The sequence below is a fragment of the Sinocyclocheilus rhinocerous genome, unplaced genomic scaffold (assembly GCF_001515625.1).
Source record: "Sinocyclocheilus rhinocerous isolate Xijiao unplaced genomic scaffold, SAMN03320098_v1.1 scaffold258, whole genome shotgun sequence".
Classification (NCBI taxonomy): Eukaryota; Metazoa; Chordata; class Actinopteri; order Cypriniformes; family Cyprinidae; genus Sinocyclocheilus; species Sinocyclocheilus rhinocerous.
This window is the reverse complement of record NW_015634010.1, coordinates 1540322-1563779: the sequence shown is the minus strand read 5'-3', so window position 1 is coordinate 1563779 and position 23458 is coordinate 1540322. Positions and strand designations below refer to the sequence as shown.

At 37.0% G+C, this 23458-nt stretch overlaps 2 protein-coding genes across 4 annotated transcripts in view; both read left to right on the top strand.

Annotated features, from left to right (window-relative positions):
- The first annotated feature begins 28 nt into the window (after positions 1–28).
- Positions 29–19052, top strand: LOC107744945 (plexin-C1-like). The gene is made up of 26 exons (XM_016558774.1): positions 29–998; positions 1171–1296; positions 1476–1610; positions 2101–2139; positions 2502–2635; positions 2718–2897; positions 3936–4044; positions 4387–4557; positions 4662–4823; positions 4939–5041; positions 5117–5218; positions 5605–5708; positions 5797–5838; positions 5936–6060; positions 7318–7516; positions 7624–7770; positions 10101–10266; positions 10440–10540; positions 14282–14357; positions 15729–15763; positions 16218–16313; positions 16988–17151; positions 17288–17438; positions 17510–17650; positions 17752–17826; positions 18156–19052. Exons 1-26 carry the CDS (start codon positions 93–95, stop codon positions 18258–18260), a joined length of 3894 nt encoding a protein of 1297 aa, XP_016414260.1. The 5' UTR covers positions 29–92; the 3' UTR covers positions 18261–19052.
- Positions 19053–19773: 721 nt separating this feature from the next.
- Positions 19774–23458, top strand: part of LOC107744929 (UHRF1-binding protein 1-like) — a 35362-nt gene continuing 31677 nt past the window's right edge. Inside the window, exon 1 of one of the 3 annotated variants that reach the window (XM_016558759.1) lies at positions 19774–20030. In XM_016558759.1, the coding sequence (XP_016414245.1) occupies positions 19987–20030 (44 nt within the window). In that variant the 5' untranslated portion in view covers positions 19774–19986. The remainder of the gene's footprint in view (positions 20031–23458) is intronic. The other 2 variants (XM_016558757.1, XM_016558758.1) reach the window with 2 other exon arrangements.

The following is a 23458-nucleotide window of genomic DNA, read 5'->3' as shown; positions in this document are numbered from 1 at the left end:
CCCTTCCATCCACTTCACGAGTGGACGCGTCTGAGAGCAGTTGATGTCTGTGACAAGTTCTCTGAACTTCAGCTGCTCATCAGATATGCAAGATGAGAAGATTACTTGGAATTCTTGTACTTTTGAAATACTGCATTTACGGTGATGCAGTGAACTTTGATTCAGACATCAAGGATTTTGTAGTTGGTAACGGTAAGTTATTTGTTCTTACTGACCATCGACTACATCAGATGAGCCACGATCTTTCTGAGGAGAAGAGGAAAATAATCACTAATGCCACTGAATACAGAGTCAACATTCTGGTGCCTTTTGACGCAAACAGCACCCTGATAGCATGTGGGACTTTTAATGATGGATATTGTGAAGTTCTTGATATAAATGACATTACAAACAGCATTTACTATGAACGTAATATATTGATAGGACCGCGACAGGATGAGAAATCTGTTGCCTTCATAGCCGGTACAGGTAGCAGTAGGTACCTTTTGGTTGGGAAAAAAGACGACGATGCAAAAGCTCAGGATACCAGGTATTCTGTTGTTACCTTGTGGAACACTTTACAGTCTCAAGCAGGTGGGATTTTCTCAAAAATAGCAGAAGGATCAGATGCCAGCATTCAGAGCACTGTGAGAGATGTGGAGTTTGTTGGCGGATTCCAGAGAGTTTCACCCTCAGAATCCTACTTATTTCTCAACGCAAAGACTGGCTCAGAGAGGAAAGTGCTCGTCCTGTGGATGAACAGCTCTAAAGGAAAAAAGAGAGACATCATCAAATCCCTACAGGCTGCAACGATACGATGCTGCAGTGATAAAGCTCGTCCAGTGCTCGTCGCCTGCACTGTTATTCCCTCAGTGAACGGCGTTATTTGGGCAGGTGTGTTCAGTGCGCAGAATCAGCAGGATCCGGAGAACAGCGCGCTGGCTCTGTACGACATCAGGAGCATTCAAGGCCGAGTGAAGGGCTTCTGCGCTTATGGTAAAACCCCATGTGGTCCACAGGCTGGAAATTGCATTCCTATGCTTGCTTTTTTTTTTTTAAGGAGAACAGTATTTCACCTTGTTGAGCCATGGATAAGATTTGTAATAGAATGTTGCAAGATAAACGTATATTGTTTTGTTCACTCTTTGAATAAAAACTGTCAATGTAAAGTTTCATTTGTTTGTGTTTCAGAGTGATACTGAACTTCAGCCGCTCTCTGTGGTGTTCAAGTACAGCTCAATGTCAGCAGTGGCAGCAGTTAGAAGTGGATCCTGGATTGTGCTGTTCATAGGAACCAGTGATGGTCAACTCATAAAGGTCTCATTCACTTCTATCTCATACACCCATGCCTTTATTTTCACTATTCTCTATTTTTTTATTTTTAAATATCTGTCCACCATTTCTATTTACACATATAGCTCTAAGCTGTTGCCTAATTCTGCATTTGAATTACTGCAATCATAATTCATGATTTGTATTTCTGTTTGTTTTTCTAGCTTGTGTTGGATGAGAAATTCACTCCAGGATGTCCAATAGTGCTGTTTAAATCTGATGATGAACGAGCAGTGCTTCCCAGAATGCACTTTGATCCAGTAGATTTCAAACATATTTACATCGCTCTGAGGAAACAGGTGAAGTTTACAAATGTCCAGTTAACAAACAATAAAAACATTATATATAGTATATATAGTAGAAACATCTTAATATTGAATAATAAATAATTCCTGTATATAACATTTTAGTTAAATAAAGATTACTTACTCTTTTCTAAATTGAGTAAGTAAAAAGTTCGCCCCCTTTGCTGCCTTTTCCTAAAGGGCGGAGTTTATCTGGGTTTGTTACGTCACGAACCCGGGAAGTAACTTGTTGTAGTCCCTACCAGCCGTTTTTGTAGGCATTAAACCGCCAGAATTTTAAAAGACGATATCTCCGTTTGCATTGAACCTTCAGCTTCGTAACTTTGCAGATATTGTTTATGCTCAAACAGCAACATTGCACACTAACTAACGTTAAAAAAGTGAAATCGCAATCAACCACTCCTTTAATAAATTCATATTAATTCATTGTTGATAACTGAATGAACTCAGGAAGTATATGAGCTGCTCTTTCTTTACTCTTTAGGATGCATGTAAATATCTACTGTCTGAGATGGTCTACAATGTAAGTGTCATATTGATTATGTGTCCAACTTCACAGGATAGGGATGTTGTTTTTTCAGTATGTTCCTATTTCAAATGAATATGACTTTACAAGAGACTGAGGATTTTGTTTCCCCGTTTGAGAAACAATTTGTCACAGTTATATTTATTTTAAAATTATATATGATGCATTATATATTCATATTTACAATATATTTTATCAATGTGTATTTATAATACTATTAATACTCATATTGATAAATTATATAATTAATTATAACTTATTATATAGTCAGTTATTAAATTCATTTTAACTTCTGTTATTTTGTTTATATTCAGTTTTTTTTTTTTTTGTAACTGAGTGCAACTTTTGGTGTCCTGTAGAAGCCAGAGATTCTGTCTCTGGAGCCGAACAAGGTTTCTTTCCATGGCAGAAACAATGTTTTACTAAGAGGAAGGAACCTGGAATCTGTCACTAAAATCCGTATTCAAGGGGATCTGTACTGCATTCCTAAAGAGTGAGACTCTGTGCGTTTGTTTAGTGGTATATATGAATGTGTGTAGATTCAGATAAATGATACTGTATATCTTTACCTTCAGATCTCCAGTGTTTGATCGCTCCAGTGACACTCTAAGGTTCCACATTCCTCCCAGTGAAACTAAAGGAACAGTGAAAGTGTGTGTTGTTACTCCTGACGACCGTTGTCATGGCAACAGCATCATCACTTACAGTTCTCAGCCCAGCTGCACTGGAATACAGCCCATAGTCAGCTGGAGCAGGTCAGACCACTGTCAGATCAGCTTCCACATCCCATCAGCACCTCAAGATGACAACTGCACATTATAATTAGTGAATCTAATGTCATACAGAACAATTTAGTCATTAAATTAGCAAGAATGCTGTTAATGTGGAAAAATATTATTTGCAAAGTAATGATCTGATGAGATACTTTTAGAGCAGATTTTTAAAATATATGCGAGACAGCAAAAATTAAAGCAGTAATGAGAGTCATTAGGTAATTTCCTGCATGTTTTATCGTGTTTCTGAGATCTGCAGTTTACTAACTCACATGTGTCCTTAAGGCCCGTTCACACCAAGAATGATAACTATGAAGATAACTATATTAGCGTCCACACCAGCGGACAATAACGTCTGTTAATTCTAAGCGCACGCTCCTCTGCCGCCTTAAATTCTCGAGCTCATTACAGCAGGATTGATTCTGATTGGGTGTCAATGTTTTTATCGTTCAGCTGAAAAAAAAAAATTCAGAAATTATTCTCTGTGCCTTTATCGTTATAGCTGTGGTGTGGACACTGCTATTCTTTAATTTTCTAATCAGCATCTTGATATGCCACACCTGTGAGGTGGATGGATTATCTCGGCAAAGGAGAAGTGCTCACTAACACAGATTTAGACAGATTTGTGAACAATATTTGAGAGAAATAGGCCTTTTGTGTACATAGTCTTAGATCTTTGAGTTCAGCTCATGAAAAATGGTGGCAAAACAAAAGTGTTGCGTTTATAATTTTGTTCAGTGTATATTGTTATCGTTATCTTTATAGTTATCGTCCTTGGTGTGAACAGGCCTTTAGACTAGTCTTGCTTAAACTGTTAGAGGTTTAGTAAGAGCAACCTGCTTCCTGACAGCCAGGCTTTTCTTCATATTTTTGGGGGGTTTCACTACCATTGGTTGCTGAAATGTGTGGTATTGTGTGTCTGTGTGTGCATGCAGAAGCCACATATGCAAAAATAAGTGGGGGAATTCAAATGTTAATAGATATGTATTTTTTTTGTCATGTATTACTGGCTTTATGCAGTGGTGGAAGGAAGATTCATGTTCAGGGGAGCAATATGGAATTTGTGGAATCAGTTACTGTCTTCCCCTCTAATGAAGTGCGGAAAACACAATTCAACACAAGCTCAGAGGTAAGATGTGTGCTTATTATTTCCGCAGTTGCTCACAGCACTTTATCTGATACATTGAGGACAGCTATTTAAAACTTCAGAGTCTTCAAACGTCCATCACTTTACTGACCTCCAAACTGTTATAATGCCTAAACATTTCAAGCAATTGATTTGTTTTTGATTTTTTTTATTCATTTTTAAACAAAACATTATAGAATTTTATAGATTGTCGGTTAACATGAAAATAATTGTCAGCTTGTTTGTGTAAGAATTTTTATATTGACTAAAGACTTTAATTGTATTCACAGCTTACATGCACGTCACATGTATTAGATTCATATTTTCAGTGTCTCTCTTTCTCAGGATGTGTGGTTTGAGTCCCCCCACTATGATGGCAGTGATCAGTTTAGCTTGTTGTTGAATGTTGGGAACTTCACTGTGGACTGTGTGTATTATTTCTCCTTCAAGCCTGATCCAGAATTCACTGGATTCACCACCGTACAGGTGGCCAATGATCTACAGGTGAACATTAAGGTGAGTTTAGTGATAAAGTGAGTTTAACTTCAGTCTACAATCTGCATTTTTGGCATGCATGAAACACACAACCTCCAAATCATCCCACACTCTCTCTTTCTCAGAAAAAGGCAGATATGTTGAATTTGAGTATGAGTGAGGTGACTGTGACGGGTCTACAGGGAGATCAGGAGTATCCGTGTGTTTTGGAGAAGATTGAGTCCAATGCCGTCATCTGTAAGATTAAAGGAGAATCAGGAGCCGTCCCAACAGTGGGCTCACTCACTGTGAGTGTAAATATTCATGTCTTTATGCAAATTGTCTTAATTAATTATTGTAAATTATTAATGACCTTTATATATCTTACATACAAAATCTTCCTTCTTTTGCTATAATTTTCAGATAAAAATCGGGGATTTTTCTAAAAACCTTGAGTCTCAAAGTGCTATAATATATTTACTCATCTTTGCCGCATTGATTCTGCTTATAATTCTGGGTGCTGTTGGTAAGTGATTTCAGATTTACGTCACATATTTTCAGTCCTGCAGGTACTAATGTATGTGTTTGCTCATCTGTCTAGTTGGAGTCATTGTTCACCGTAAGAGCCAGAGACAAATGAATGAGAGAATGAACAAGCAACTGGAAATGCTGGAAAGCAACATCAGAAGGGATATACGCCAAGGTTGGTCATCTTTGAAATGCTGGTCTTTTGTGGCGTTTGCAAGCGCCACTGTAGCTCATACTGAAGGTTAGTGTTATAAACACACAACTAACCCTAAATATTCAACTTTGGTGCATAACTCCTCCTGCACATTTGTGCAAAGGACACAAATGATGCCTCGAATCATGCAATTATTACTTTCCTAAGCAATATGCATGGCAGTCAATAAAACATTCAAAAGATCCCATAGACTTCACTGAAAAAGAATCACAAGCAATATTGGGATCCGCAAATTATCCCTTTAAATGCTTATATTGCTGACATATTTCTTAGAACTGTTTCATGTTTAGTTGTTTGTGATTACATTATGCATTTATGTTTGTTTGTTTGTTTGTTTGTTTTGACAGGCTTTGTTGACTTGCAAACAGAAAAATCTGATTTAATCGATAATGTTGGAGCCATACCTTTCTTGGACTACAAGCACTTTGCCTCAAAAATCTTCTTTCCTGAGGTTCAGTATTTTTATCTATCTGAAATTCCTTTTTTTTTCTTGTAGAATTACTATATGTGTTTGTTTGTTTAATATATATTTTCTCTAGGCTGGCCCTCTGGCACCAGTCATGATCAGAGACATTGGGCAGGTAAGATGCTGCAGTGTCTTTTGTAGTATATGAAATATAAATGTATGACATTGTATAAAACTAAATGTTTTATCTCTGTCCTTTTTTTTGTGGTCAGGACTCTGAGCAGACAACTGTTGATGAGAAATGTCAGGCTTTTGCTGCACTGATCAGAGATAAGCAGTTTCTCAGCTGTTTTGTGCATGCATTAGAAGAACAGAAAAACTTCAGCATTAAAGACAAGTGAGTCGACGACATTTAAATGTATGCATTGTGCAGACACTTTTATCCAAAGTGACTTACAAAAGAGAAAGAAGACGCTTTGATGCTTTGAACATATTCTCACCTCTGTTTAAAGATGATTTGATAAACCTGGTCACAGGACCTCATGGTTATTTTGAGGCTTTGACTTGATGCCTGTTACTTAGAAGCGTAAACAGATAATGCTTTGTGGTTTTTTAAAATAGCACATCTTCCTCAAAAGTGTCCAAGTGTCTACCTTTAAAATGACCACCACCCTGAAACACAGATATGTGTTTGATAATGTGCTTAATAGGGTTAGTTTTAGTTTCAAAGCACTTGATTGGCTTGATGGTGTTTGATCGAATCTCCTTGCAAGAATAATGCATCCAGTCTCTAAATTAGATCCTGTTAGAAGATATCCATTTAGTTTGGTATCCAACACAAGTCAGGAGAGTTTTGTCTGATACCTAAAATCAGCAACACTGCATTTAGTCAAATAACCAAAACCTTTTAAACTAAAAGTCTTCTATCCATCTGAGAGGATGCCTGAGGACCAGGAAGCAGGAGATGACGTTATGATGCTAAAAAAATGCACAGGTTTTTTTGAGTAATCTTAGTTTATTTCAACGCTCAGACTTTGTTTGACCAGCGCAAATCCAACTGTTATATCAAACTGCTTCAGAACAACATCTCAAAAAAACCTTGAAATGGAGACATTCCCTCTTATCTCTTAATTCATGAAGACAAATATTCCATGAAACCCCACAATCATTTAGATTAAAGATTAAACAACAATAGCTAGCATTGCAAAATAATAAGTAATATTAAAAAATAATAAAAATGTCATAAATGAAAAACATATTAAATGGTATAGATAATCAATTGCTAAATAATATATACGATTAAATGAATTAAATGAAGAAAATAAAACACAAAAATTTTGTTTCAGTTTCAGAATACTTTATTTGGCTTGATGGTTTTTCAAAGCATCAATATTCAAAAATAAACATAATAATGCAAGAAAATGCAACATACTGTACATATTGTACAAAATGAATGAATGAATGAAGAAAATGAAGCTACAGTACACACAAGCTGCGGTTGGTTTCTGATTGGATTTTAAATATAAATTTGTGAGACAAGTGCGTACTATAACAGCAAGTAACACTCAGTGTCTGACCCTTTATCTACTCATCTTTCTTCTGTTCTTTATACCTTGTGTATTTGTTCCTCTCTTTCTGTTCCTCTCTCTCTCAGATGTACAGTGGCTTCTCTGTTGACTCTGGCCCTCCATGGAGACCTGCTTTATCTCACAGAGGTAATGGAGGACCTTCTGCAGAGTCTGATGGACCAGTCCAGCAATGCAAATCCCAAACTTCTCCTGCGGCGCACAGAGTCCATAGTGGAGAAGCTTCTTACCAACTGGATGTCCATCTGTCTGTACGGCTTCCTCAGGGTCCGTCCGAGCATCCACTGTATCATGGAATTATAAAGCACATATTCTCTTTAACTACCTGTGTGTGCTCACATGTTTATGGACAAAATTGTTTGTTTCCTCCATAGGAATCAGTAGGACAGCCTCTCTTCCTGTTGGTGTCAGCTTTGACTCAGCAAATCTCTAAAGGGCCGGTGGATTCGGTGACAGAGAAAGCTCTGTACACTCTTAGCGAGGACTGGCTTCTCTGCCAAGCCCAGGACTTTGAGGCCTTGGTCAGTATTTCCTCTTTTACTGTCTCTGTCTTTTATGCAAATGAGGAAGTGTTCGCAAAAATGAGCAGTTATGGAAAGTACTAACTTTAGAAACACCTTTCTGAAATTTGCAAGCGACATTCACATTTTAATAATTCCCCATTTTAATCCAAAACACTAAATATTTCCCTTCCTGCGCTCAAAACTACTGAAAAAGTTTGGTTAAAAGGTCAGTGTGATTGATATGCTTATGCTCTTCAAGGCTGAATTTATTTAATCCACCACACAGTAAAACAGTAATTTTGTAAAATGTTATTAACATTTAAAATAACTGATTTCTATTTTAATATATTTTAAAATGTAATTTATTCCTTTGATTATGTTTCTTAATATGTGGAAACAGTGACACATTTGTGGAAATCGTGATGCAGAAGTCTTTGATTAACGGAAGGCTCAAAAGAGCAGAAGTTTCTTGGTAGCTGTGTACATTTTAAACCTCTTACATTAAATGCTCATAAGCTTCTGCTTTTTCTGTTGCCGTCATGTCCATCCTTAAACCACAGAAGGCATCCTGTAACTTCCTCGTTGCACAACGTTTCTTGCACAAGAAACATCATTTTCTTACATGTGTATATGTTCTTTACTAATTGTTTAAGGCATAGTTCACCCAAAAAATAAAAAAATCGGTTATCATTTACTTGCCCTCAAGTTGTTACAAACATGTATGAATGCTTTCTTCTGTGGAACATTAAAGAAGATATTTTGAAGAATGTGGGTAACCAAAAGGTTGCTGGTCCCCATTGACTTCCATAGTATGGAAATAATACTGTCTATTTGGACCAGAAACTGTTTGGTTACTCACATTTTTCAAAATATCTTCTTTCTGTTCAGCAGAAGAAAGAAATTCATACAGGTTTGGAACATATTGAGGGTGAGCAAATGATGACAGAATTCCTGAGTGTGCTATCCCTTTAAGATAGTCGTGGGGAAGTCGTGCCTAATGGTTAGAGAGTCGGACTCGTAACCCAAAGGTTGCGGGTTCGAGTCTCGTACCGGCAGGGATTGTAGGTGGGGGGAGTGAATGTACAGCGCTCTCTCCCACCTTCAATACCACGACTGAGGTGCCCTTGAGCAAGGCACCGAACCCCCAACTGCTCCCCGGGCGCCGCAGCAAAAAATGGCTGCCCACTGCTCCGGGTGTGTGTTCACGGTGTGTGTGTGCACTTTGGATGGGATAAAAGCAGAGCACTAATTCCGAGTATAGGTCACCATACTTGGCCACATGTCACGTCACTTTCACTTTTTTTTCACTTTTTAACGTTGGGCCATAGAGATTTTTATTTATCTTTTTTTTTATTTCCCGTCATGTTCTGTTCTTGATTCTTTCCTGACCTGCAGTTCTCACATTGAGTGTGGTTGGACGGTTGGTCTCAGGCAGTTTTTGATATTTGATAGTTTGTGGACAGAATCATGTGACCAGACCATCTTCCCACCAAAATTACCAGCAGTCTCTCACATTTAGACTGGTGTGACCGTTGTGCTTCTGCATTTTGCTTTCTGCAGAGGATATCAGTTTTGCACAAGCCTTCCTCTCACAAAACTGGACTGTACCTGTATTACCAAGCGAGTAAATGCCATTTCTCCAAAGGAAGGTATTTGCGTCACAGAAGATGGTCTAACTCATAGTTCAAAATTGCTTTACAGGAAATTACAGTGGAAAAAAAGAAGTCTTTAAACTGCATAGTCGTATGCAATAGTGCATTTATTATGTTCTAAAAAACTGCCATTCTATGTAATTTATTTTAAGTCGATACAGCATTTTTAAAAATCTGACTCAATGTTTTAAAAAAAAGTTTTGATCTACCTGACCTAAATAACAGTCACACTTTATTTTAAGGTCCAATGCTCGCTATTAACAACTACAACTTTTGCCTCAATAAATTCCTAACTTGCTGCTTATTAATAGTTTGTTAGGTAGTTGTTAAATTTAGGTATTGGGTAGGATTAGGGATATGGTCATGCAGAATATATGCTTTATAAGTACTAATAAACAGCCAATATGTTAATGATAGGCAAGCTAATAAGCAACTAGTTAATAGTGATAATTGGTCCCTACACTACAATGTTACCAAAATAACACATCACCCTCTAAAATAAGCTAATATAATGTGAAAGATCCTTAAAAATGAGAAAAATGGTCTATATATAAGGTTTTCTTTTACTAAAGTTTATTAAATATTGACTGTATGAACAGCTCCAGTGATTTGAAACACATTAAAAGCAGAATATGATTCCTTCTTTAGTACTTCTTTAGTCATTAAATTGTTTGCTTTATGTCTTCGCCCCTGTAGAAACTGAAGGTGGTGTTTGCTGTGGGGACTGGAGGAGAGGTCAGTGAACCCTTAGAGGTCAACGCACTGACATGTGACACAATACAACAGGTCAAGGAGAAAATCTTACAGACCTTTCAGCGCAAATTTGGATTCCCCTTCCAGCAGATCAGGGATATAGAAATCGGTTAGTGGACTCCCTGTTTCTCACTCTCTCACAGTTGATGATCATAATATTTCATAGAACTTCCTTATAGAGCATGTTGGTCTGTTGGTAACACACAGTTTCAGGTTGCCAGTTGCAATATCCGCCGACCTAATTCCTCTTTGTATTCTCTGTTTTTTGTTGTGCACTCACAGAATGTGAAAAGGAAGGAAAGTTTGTCATGCTACAGGAAGTCGATGAAACCTCAGAGATACGGGGGCATGTTACCATGTTGAACACTCTAAAACATTATCAGGTGAGCGCAGGAGAACATAAAACAGCGTAAACATCATTTTTGAGAAGTGGAGTATATTCTAAGCAAACAGACAGCTGATATAACAAAAATCCCATGTGGGCCATATATAGAGACCAGAATATGATAAAGGCTTAGGGTTGGGCACTTTTGGCTTAAAGTCCGTTCACTCCAAGAATGACAAATGTAAAGACAGCTGCATTTAATAAACATTCTGCAGTCGTTTGCTGCTTTAAAAGTTCTTTATAGCAAGATGGATTCTGATTGGCTGATGGATCTGGAAAACTGGAAAAAGTTGTTCTGAAAGTGATTCCAATGATATTGTTCCTCTGTGTTGTTATCGTTATAGTTGTGACATGGAATCCAGTACTCTCACTGATTATTAAAAAATCTATAGGTATCATTATCGTTGTAGTTATTGTCCTTAGTGCGAATTGGCCTTAAAGCTATTAAAGTCCCCATGAAATCAAAATTGACATTTTTTGGCTTTTAGTATGAATATGTTAGCCTCAAGTTTATGTATAAGCTATTGACAAAATTCACATTTAGAAGATATAAGCATTCAAAACTTGCAGTCTCTCACTTCCGCCAATATGGATCAATGATTTTGATGACGTCACTCTGCACTTCAGCTTCTCATCAGATTTTCTGTCCAATCAAATGCTCTCTAGAATCTGAAGCATCCCGCCCCCTACACTATAAATAAACGCTGAAGCTGCTGCTGAAAATCGGTCACTTGTTCACAGAATTACTGTTTGGTGAATGGCACATTGTGCACTGTATAGGGGATAGGGAACGATTCAGACAGTGTAAATATGTTTTCCACTGGGGCGAATGAAGTCTGGACAGACCCATTTGAATTCTACACAAAATGCTATGTTTTAAAGTGACATGGATGAGATTAGGAGGAGAAACTCAGATAAACTTGGTATTAGAAACAGCACTGCACAGAAGATGGTCTAACTCATAGTTCAAAATTGCTTTACAGGAAATTACAGTGGAAAAAAAGAAGTCTTTAAACTGCATAGTCGTATGCAATAGTGCATTTATTATGTTCTAAAAAACTGCCATTCTATGTAATTTATTTTAAGTCGATACAGCATTTTTAAAAATCTGACTCAATGTTTTAAAAAAAAGTTTTGATCTACCTGACCTAAATAACAGTCACACTTTATTTTAAGGTCCAATGCTCGCTATTAACAACTACAACTTTTGCCTCAATAAATTCCTAACTTGCTGCTTATTAATAGTTTGTTAGGTAGTTGTTAAATTTAGGTATTGGGTAGGATTAGGGATATGGTCATGCAGAATATATGCTTTATAAGTACTAATAAACAGCCAATATGTTAATGATAGGCAAGCTAATAAGCAACTAGTTAATAGTGATAATTGGTCCCTACACTACAATGTTACCAAAATAACACATCACCCTCTAAAATAAGCTAATATAATGTGAAAGATCCTTAAAAATGAGAAAAATGGTCTATATATAAGGTTTTCTTTTACTAAAGTTTATTAAATATTGACTGTATGAACAGCTCCAGTGATTTGAAACACATTAAAAGCAGAATATGATTCCTTCTTTAGTACTTCTTTAGTCATTAAATTGTTTGCTTTATGTCTTCGCCCCTGTAGAAACTGAAGGTGGTGTTTGCTGTGGGGACTGGAGGAGAGGTCAGTGAACCCTTAGAGGTCAACGCACTGACATGTGACACAATACAACAGGTCAAGGAGAAAATCTTACAGACCTTTCAGCGCAAATTTGGATTCCCCTTCCAGCAGATCAGGGATATAGAAATCGGTTAGTGGACTCCCTGTTTCTCACTCTCTCACAGTTGATGATCATAATATTTCATAGAACTTCCTTATAGAGCATGTTGGTCTGTTGGTAACACACAGTTTCAGGTTGCCAGTTGCAATATCCGCCGACCTAATTCCTCTTTGTATTCTCTGTTTTTTGTTGTGCACTCACAGAATGTGAAAAGGAAGGAAAGTTTGTCATGCTACAGGAAGTCGATGAAACCTCAGAGATACGGGGGCATGTTACCATGTTGAACACTCTAAAACATTATCAGGTGAGCGCAGGAGAACATAAAACAGCGTAAACATCATTTTTGAGAAGTGGAGTATATTCTAAGCAAACAGACAGCTGATATAACAAAAATCCCATGTGGGCCATATATAGAGACCAGAATATGATAAAGGCTTAGGGTTGGGCACTTTTGGCTTAAAGTCCGTTCACTCCAAGAATGACAAATGTAAAGACAGCTGCATTTAATAAACATTCTGCAGTCGTTTGCTGCTTTAAAAGTTCTTTATAGCAAGATGGATTCTGATTGGCTGATGGATCTGGAAAACTGGAAAAAGTTGTTCTGAAAGTGATTCCAATGATATTGTTCCTCTGTGTTGTTATCGTTATAGTTGTGACATGGAATCCAGTACTCTCACTGATTATTAAAAAATCTATAGGTATCATTATCGTTGTAGTTATTGTCCTTAGTGCGAATTGGCCTTAAAGCTATTAAAGTCCCCATGAAATCAAAATTGACATTTTTTGGCTTTTAGTATGAATATGTTAGCCTCAAGTTTATGTATAAGCTATTGACAAAATTCACATTTAGAAGATATAAGCATTCAAAACTTGCAGTCTCTCACTTCCGCCAATATGGATCAATGATTTTGATGACGTCACTCTGCACTTCAGCTTCTCATCAGATTTTCTGTCCAATCAAATGCTCTCTAGAATCTGAAGCATCCCGCCCCCTACACTATAAATAAACGCTGAAGCTGCTGCTGAAAATCGGTCACTTGTTCACAGAATTACTGTTTGGTGAATGGCACATTGTGCACTGTATAGGGGATAGGGAACGATTCAGACAGTGTAAATATGTTTTCCACTGGGGCGAATGAAGTCTGGACAGACCCATTTGAATTCTAAACAAAATGCTATGTTTTAAAGTGACATGGATGAGATTAGGAGGAGAAACTCAGATAAACTTTGTATTAGAAACAGCACTGATGAGTAGAAGAGAAAACACAGGTGCCACGCACCAACATAAATTACATAATTTTCAAATTACACATCCTCAGCATGATTATGATCATTGTTTTGCTTTATTAACAGCTTCATATTGAATCTAATCTAATAGGCTGTGGCTGTCAAATGTGGTTTTACCAACCTTAACCGACGACTCTGGCCAAACTGATATAAATGAAATGCTATTGGCTATTTAAAAAGGGGTGGGGCTGCTCGATATGTCTTGCCCTGTCTTTCTGTTTCAATTGAAATTACATCAAAACATTTAATATAGCTGTGCGTTTCAAGGCACTTTAGTGGACCTTTAAGAAACCACCCAAAACACCCCAGCAGCTGCAGAGCAGCACCTTAAAAACACTGACATGGGAAAGGACCACTCACATTTTCTTGAGAAAATGTAAAAAAAAAATAGTTCATATCACTATAAAATGAATGTGTGAATACAGAATTTGTATTCACAGTCCTGTGTGAATACAAATTTGACAGATGAAAGTTTGTCTGACTTGCACAGTATTTTGCTGTTGGCTTTATTCGAGGTATTTGAGAATGACCTTTCACTTGCAAAGCTTGTATCACAAGGCCAAATAAACCCAGATTATGCTAAACTGTTGTGCAAACTCATACCACATCCATAGACTACTACAGCACAGTATTAATTTTCTCAGCTTTTTCAGAGTTTGTGTTTTTAAAGATGTTTTTCCATCCAGGTTGGAGATGGAGCATGCATTAAAGTTATCACAACAAAAGTACATGCACCATTGAGGTCTCAGAGCAGTGTAAAGGGTGAGTCATCATTCCTCCCATCAACCACCATGTCAACTGAAACAATGCCATGCCCAATATCACAATCAATCCATTTTGGGTGGTTTATTTCGCTGTTGCATTTGTTGTTACTTTATTATTGTACTTAAAATAGGTTTGCAATGCATTCTGAGTGTTAATATCTGTACAACTGACAACTCATATTAGAAGTTCACTAGAAACGGACACAATACTACAGCTTTGCAACCCCACCCCACTCTACAAAACATTCAGTATTGCGACATATAATGTGTACATAATTTTCTTTATGTTAGACAGTGCATCCAGATGTGTTCTGTAACACTATTACATCATCTGAGAGAAGATTAAATAAAGGGAAAGTTCAGCCAAATCTCATCTTTTTCAAAACCTGCAGGACTTTTTTCCTCCTTGTAACGCATAAGAATACAATTCATATTCCGTACAAAAAAAAAACAAAAAAAAAAGGAATGGTGACCAGAGCTATCAAGAAAGAGTATGAAAGTCTGAAATTTCAGTGTATTCCTCACACAAGCTGTCATATGACATCAGAAGCCTTATGAATGCTTTATGGTGCTTTTTGGAGCTTGACAGACACCGGTCCCCATTTAATGTCTTTATATGGAAGAAAGCAACATTAACAGTCTGCTAAACATCCATTTTTGTTTTCCACAGACAAAATAAAGTCATATGGGTTTGAAATGACTTGATGATGAGTAAATGATTAGAATATTACCATTTTTGGGTGAACTATTTAAAAGTCTGTTGAATTTGTCAAGCTGAACTGGAGCTATTAACAAAGAGTCCAAATTCTCAGGCAACAGTGAAGCACAATTATGAAATTTGGCCTTGTGTAATGGAAGTGGTGGGATCAGTTGTATTTGTGTCTATATACCAGGTGCTATTTCTGTTGAAGTCTCTTTTCCTGTACACATACCACAGACAGTTTCTGATAGCCTTTTATAACTTTCATGAACTTATTGATAAACATTTTATTTTACTTAACAGGACAGTAATTGTTGTACATTCGATTAGCATTTATTAATGATCAATAATCTGTTCATGGTGAAATAATGTTGTTTAATATCAGTCAAGGTCCAAGATTTTGAAATGCGTGTATGAACATGCATTGTTCACATCCAGTTATGTTTGCGTGTTTATGGTATCTTTTGGAGTGCATCTGTATTGTGCAAATTTGGGTTCTGACATGTGGCCATTTTATGTTCCAACTCAAACCCACTGTAACCACACTAGAGATTTTAGTACTGTAACACATCCTCTCTTCAGTGTAAAGCACAATAATACATGACTGTTGGGCCAGTATCAGCTTGACATAGCTTATTTATTTACTCATTATGGTATTTTGTTTCACAGATGATGAGAACTTCGCTGTCAAGTACTTCCATCTGGTGAGTTGGCTTGTATACTTCTGCACAATGTTTGTTTTGGTGTGTCCTTCTCGTTGCACTGACACACCTAATGATCTGTCAGGTAATGACTGTGTTGTGTTTTCCTCCATGGGTCATTGTTGAGAGTCCATGTGTTATATCTAGTTGCTATTGCATTGAGACTGCAGTGAAGATAGTGTGGGTGTGTTATACTTTCGGTTTTGCCAGCGTCTTCCTGTTTAAATAAGAGGAAGTGTTTTTAAGTAAATCTAAACATAAGAATCTTTGTATTGTTTATATTGTTCGAAGATAGCATTTTGCCTCTTCTAATAATGAGACATAATAGCTTAAACATTTATATGAGAAACACTGTCAGTATATATAAGAAGACATTGTTGTAAAATAACTTTACTACAATAAAAATGAAAGACCATTTCAAATAAACATAGTAACATGGACTTTTCGATTGGTCTAGGTTGATCCAGATATTGACACAGACCTGAGCAAACATCCAGAGAAAAAAGCACTAAAATTCAAAGAGATGTACCTCACCAAGCTGCTCTCCACCAAGGTGAGAATAATTGACACATAGAAGCATTTGATTATATATTGTATGTTGTATAGACAGGTGTAGATGGAGTCAGACAGGTATATATATATAGATAGATAGGTAGATAGATACATACATACATACATACATACATACATACATAGAGAGAGATAGATAGATAGACAGACAGACAGACAGACAGATATAGATAGATAGATAGATAGGTAGATAGATAGATAGATAGATAGATAGATAGGTAGGTAGATACATACATACATAGAGAGAGATAGATAGATAGACAGATAGACAGACAGACAGACAGACAGACAGACAGATATAGATATATAGATAGATAGATAGATAGATAGGCAGATACATACATACATACATACGTAGAGAGAGATAGATAGACAGACAGACAGACAGACAGACAGACAGACAGACAGACAGATATAGATAGATAGATAGATAGATAGATAGATAGATAGGCAGATACATACATACATACATACATACATACATACATAGAGAGAGATAGATAGATAGACAGATAGGCAGATATATAGATAGGCAGATAGGCAGATATATAGATGGATGGATGGACAGAAAAAAACGGACAGACAGAGAGTGTATATATCTATATATATATATACACACATTATATATATGAAATATGCGCTCATTGTGTCCACCAGGTGGCAGTCCATTCTTTTGTGGAGAATCTGTTTAGAAGTATCTGGGGATTGCCTAACAGCAAGGCCCCATTGGCTGTCAAGAACTTTTTCGACTTCCTGGATGCACAAGCAGAGAGAAAAAAAATCTCAGATCCAGATGTTCTTCACATCTGGAAAACAAACAGGTGCTGGATAACACACATTCATTGCGTAGCTCCACCAGCAGCTGCACTGACTGCTGACTATCAAATGCCTCACAAGATTTATTAACGTTTATATGTTCACGCACAACTAAAATGGATTGTCAAACCTCCCCATCAGCCTTCCACTTCGTTTCTGGGTGAACATCCTGAAGAACCCTGACTTTGTGTTCAGTGACCTGGAGAAGACGCCTCACCTGGATGGCTGTCTGTCCGTCATCGCTCAGGCCTTTATGGACTCCTTCTCCTTAGCTGAGCAACACCTGGACAAGGTAACCACTGAAACCTAACATGGAAAACGGTGAATATCACAGAGATTATTACCACTCTTTTTCTCCTACAGCATTCACCAACCAATAAGCTACTCTACGCCAAAGACATCCCTCAGTACAAACAGGAAGTGAAGTCGTACTACAAGTTAGTAAAGGACCAGACTTCTATTAGCAGCCAAGAGTTGAAAATATTTCTTCAAGAGGAGTCAAAGGTACAATTTGTCAGACACTACCTAGAGATTAAATGAAGAGTCTTGATAGGAAGATGGTTGTAATGCAGAATGCCTTAATGTTAATTCGCCTTCTTCATCAGAAACATCAAAATGAGTTCAATGAATCTGCGGCTCTGCGTGAACTCTGCAAATACATGCTCCGCTACTTCAGTGAGGTACGAATCCTGTGTTATCATCGTACATGTACTCTTTTGTGCATTCGTGGCAGTTTCACAGAACATTTTCACAGGATTTTCAGGCACATTGAAGCCACCGAAATTCTATAAAGGAAACCTATTTTGCCACTTTAAAGAAATGTAACAGCACTTTCACATCCTGTTTTAGTTGAGGATGTTCAAAACCTGTTTTGAAAGGAGATTTGATACTGTATATTCCCCTAGAAATCATCTGAAACTTGGGTGGTCAGGAATGATAAAGTATTCAGATTTAGCAAAGTAATTATACAACAGCATAACTTCTTCTTTTTAATACTCGGCCTCTACAGGTTTCTCAGAAGCTGGAACAGACAGATGCCCCCGCTAGGTTGAAAGAGGACATGCAAAATGTGAAGGAGCTTTTTGAAAGCATGAAACGAAGTGGTTGGTGTTGAAATTCCTGGTCTTGTTATTCAAAAGGGTATTCACACTGCATTTTGATTATTTTAAGCTGGTCATTAAACTAGACGCATCTCCCTCATAATAACTGTCATAATCATCAGCCATATATTAGAGAAGATTCACTTCTGTTTGTTGGATACTGTAGAGACCAAGTGAATGTAATGTATATTGATGAATTTTCGAGTTTGAGAGGAGTTCATTGTTGAGCTTATATTGGACTAACACTGAGCTGCCTATACAGTGCATCTCAAGCCCATGACTTTGCTATGCACTGCAATGCAAAACTTGATTCATATGGTTTAATTAGATTTTTTTTCTACTTTCTAAATCATATATTATTTTACTACAGTTTCCCTGTAATGCATTAATCTGCCAGGCCAAGCACTGTATGTTTCTCCTTTTTGAAATCTTTTGAAAATGGACTAAACCGAATATTTTTGTAATTTGCATAGTTATTCAACTGTCTTCGTCTGCACTATACTAATATAATGTGTCTAGTTTTATGTAAAGAGGTGTTTGTGTTACTAAGTGTTACTTGCACAACAGTGTGTTCACCGTTAACCTGTGTTCCTTTGTCGCCCTCTATTGGTTATGCTAGTTATTACTTATAATATGATAGCTTGCATTAAACGATTTCTAGACCAATTAGAGACAGTAGGCCTTTTTTTAGGACTGTCACTGTAAAGATGTATTAATTAATTACATTATCCATAAGGACTAACATTCAGGACGATATAACCAAACAAAAAAAATATGGGTGAAATTGCCAGTATATTTTTAAATGTTAAGGGAAATAATTGAAAGTATTTAGAAAGAGTATAATTTTTATCATATTTTTTTTATGGTGTGTTTTGCTTTTTTCTTTCTTTTTCTTTTCTTTCTTTTTTTAATCTAATATATCACTTCTGTTATATCGACGGATGTTAGGTTTACTATTTGCCACATTGTGAATATGGCATTTTCAATCAATAATAAATAGATGAATTATAATTGTATTTTGATCAGTGGTTGTTCAATTTCTAATGTATAGAAAAATAGAACTGAACAAAAATTATATGAAAAAATAAAGAAACTGCATACATGCCTTTTTGTTGTTGTTGTTTTCTGTTTTAAACCATAAAAATGGCTAAAATTATATTTATTACAGTAATATGAAACATATCCAATAACATATCTAAGATAACAAATAAACAAACAAATAAACAGCAATTTGCAAAGGACATTCCATAATAATAATAATAATAATAAATTCTTTGTATTTAATAAATTATATTTGATTTTATGGATAATTTTGTAAACATAATATGCATTATTATTATTATGCTCAAAGCAATATAAAATAAAATAAATCTTTTTTAATTAATATGTATATTATTTCTATAACAATCTTATACAGTCTATGATAACAACCGATAAGACATGGCGTGACGTAAACTTCAAGGCAGATTCCTATTGGCTGAACGGATTTGGGCGAGCCTCATTTTCGTGGGGTGCTTCTGCGCATGCGCGTTCGTCCACCGACGCGTCACTGCGCATTCAACATGGACACGACGGAGAAGCGGTAGCGACGGACGCCTCTACGAGTTATGTTTATATTCGCCCATTACGACGCTTCATTATTCAGAAGAAAACACTCCGGTTGACTGGAGGAAACCTAAAATGTACAGCTCCCAAAATCTGCCGCCCGTCCTTGGATAAGTGATTGATGAGATACCGGTCATGGCTGGATTGATCAAGAAACAGATCCTGAAACATCTCTCCAGGTCAGAGCTTATCCCTACTGACACTTGTACGGGCTTTACATTTCGATGCTTGCTAACACGAATCGTGCTTTAAAGGCTGAGATGAGTCCTGCTGATGTGGCTGTGCTGGATGACACATGCTGATGGGTCATAACTGGGGTTTGACAGCTTGCCAGACAAAATGCTGTTGCACTGGGTTGATGTCAGAACACGCTTTGGGTGTCATGTCTCCAACCAAACGAGTCTGTCTGCTCTCATCTTAATGTTGTTTCCTGTGGGTCAGTGTGATGGAGAGCGTGCTGTATGGCTTGGAATCTTTTTTTAAAGATTTTCTCTGCTTTGGAAACCACCCCCTCATCCCATTCAGTCCTGATAGATCCTTGGCAAGGTCTAAGTGGATTCATGACATTGCATGACTGCCTGACCCCATTTCTAGCCCTGTGGTGTATCTGGTTGACACTTAAGGGTCAGTTAATCATCAAATAGTATAGTAGAATGCCAAGTAAAACAAGAATTTATACAAATATTTACGATTATGGGACATAAATGTAAGGGTTAAGAGTCTAAATTTGAAAAACCCATTTTGATAGATCGGCATGGGAAAAAAATGCATGTTTTAGATCTTATTGTAAATTATTCATCCGTGCATGCGTTTAATTTTTACATTTTTTGGACGACATAATTTAAAAATTAAAATGTCATAACCAGATCTCCTGGATGAAAACATCAGACTACTCTCTGGTGACGTATGCAGGACTTCACCAATCATTTACTCTGCTTAAACATCACCCCTGCAAGCTCACATTCATCTGCCTCCATCTCAAAAGCCAATCAGCAACCGATGCATAGAACCCGCCCTACATTTTTTCTTTTCCATTTTCCAAGCCATTAGACTTGGATGTACATCAAAATACGGAAGAAAAAATCTGTCGCTATTTAAGATTCATTACAACTTTAAATCATAATAATGGGTGGGTGACGTGTCCCCTAATGTGTCTATGGTGATTTTAGTTGTGATGTAACCCGTCACCAGGCCTAGATGGACAGAATTTGACTTTTTTGTGCTAATTTTAGATTTATTTGGGATAGATTGGATTTAAACATGGTAAAAAGAAATTAGATGTCTGAATAATCAAGTTGGCCAAAGTATTTAAAGATGAAAATCAACCATTCAATAAATATTTTCTCATTGACACCACCATGTCGTTCCAAATTTGTGTGGCTTTCATTCTTTTGTGGAGCACAAAAGAAGATGCTTTGAAAAACATTGGCTTCTAAATCAACACTGGACCTCCTTTAATACACAAAACATGGATGTGCAGGAGATATGTAGAACTTTGTGAATGGCAAGCATTCCAGTTCTGTTGAAATCTGTGGGACTTTTAAGGCCAGGTCACACCACGAATGATAACTATAAAGTTATTAGCATCCACAGCAATGCATGGTAACTTTCTGTTTATTCTAAGCACACACTGCAGTTTTGTTGTCTGCTGCTTTAAATGCTCAAGCCCGTCAAATTTGGATAGATTATGATTGGTTGTCAATGGTTTTATCATTCATCAGTTAGAAAAAAATGTTCTGAAGGCAATTCTAACAATATCGCTCTTTGGTGTCATTATCGTTATATTTGTGGTTTGGACTTTCGGCCCTGTAGACGGAGGAGGACCCTCCATTTGAGCAGGTTGGAGGAGTCACGTCAGTTCATATCTGATCAGTTTGTTGTGGAAACTTGAATTAAAACTGAGTGGATTGTAAGGACAAGGCCTGAGTTCAACAAAAATAAGGTTTTGCCTTTGTGGCCGAGTGCACATTGTGTCAAATGGTTTTCACTATTGTGTGCCATTGTTGTGTCAGTTCTTGAGACCAACCTACCTGCATTATTTATTCCCACAGTGAGCGCATCCAGATGAAATACTACACCTATTCATTCAAAATGACAAAAGAGGCCATTTGGTCAAATGGTGAAGTGTGATCTCATGGTGTTCCTCGTTTGATAAGCAATAGCTCAGGTCCAAGATGTCGACTGGTCAGCATGATAAATTAAAGATGGTGTGGGATGGCGTCTCATAAGGGTCATAACTTTAGACCGTGCCCTTCAGATTGGTGTCGGATGCGCACTCTGCATTTTCTGGAGGAATAGTGGCGCTTAAGGGCTCCTAAAAATGGATAGTGCACTTTATGGACCTTTACTTATTGTTTATGACGGTGTGTTTAATTCATTTACCACTGAGGGACTTTCACCCAGACTTTGACCTACACAAAACAAGTTTTCCTCTTGCGGCAGTGATTTTTCAGTCTGTAATAGTCTCATATTTATTGTTATAGCTTATCAAACATTTTTGGAACGTTCCAGTCTCCTGATACAAAGTGGACTTCAGAGGGTATGCGGCCATCTTGTGTTAGATTCCAAACCTTAGAGAGTGCAAAATAGCATGGGGAATGAGTCAACATATCAATTCACAGGAAGTCGAAGGGGAAATTTAACCACCAGTTATTGTGCACTGCACTACCTTAGTGCTACACAAAGTTTGATTTAAATTAAAGCAGTGAAACTGTGTAGGATATAGTGTTTAAGTATATATATATGTATATATATATATATATATATATATATATATATACAGTGTGTGTATATATATATACCGTATATATATATTGGTGTGTCTGATTTGGTGAAAATCAGAAGAGGCCCAGAGAGTCCAATTGAAGCATTGTAGGCATTTGTCAGAGGAATGAAACATGCTTGGCCTTTATTTCCAGTCTCTGGTCCCCATTTTAGAAGATAAATCAGATAATATAGTCCTCTCTGTCTGTTAGTGGGTGTTCATTCATGGCCATTCATTGTAAAATCAGGGTAAAAACTCATGTGGTGGTCAATGAGGCTGTATTTCCCTTCTTATGACTAGTTTTCTGGATACTGCATCATGAATTCCAAGCCAGAATGAGAAAATATTTCCATCAGAGAATCAGTGTTATTCTTAAGACCAGGGTTTATCTGAAGGGATAGTTCACTCTGAAATGTTATCATTTAGGCCTACCCACCATCATGTTGTTCTAAACCTGTGTGACCCAAAAGAGCTGCTCTGTTCTGTATAATAAAAGTGAATGGGGACCAGGGGCAGTCAAGCTTCAAAAAGTAAAAAAAAAAAAACAATAAAAACTTAAAAGACAAGTGCCATATTCCAAGTTTTCTAAAGCCATACAATATGTCTCTGTGAGGAATAGACTGAAATTTAAAGGGTTATTTCACCCAAAAATGAAAATTAGTCGTCAAATAAAGCGCACACATTCATAATAAAACGTGCCTCACACGACTTCGGGGGGTGAATAAAGGCCTCCTGTAGTGAATCCATTAATTTTTGTAAGAAAAATATCCATATTTCAAACGTAATAAACACTTTTCTCTCACTTCCGTTATCTGTCATACGCGGAAGCCGTTCCGGCGGACG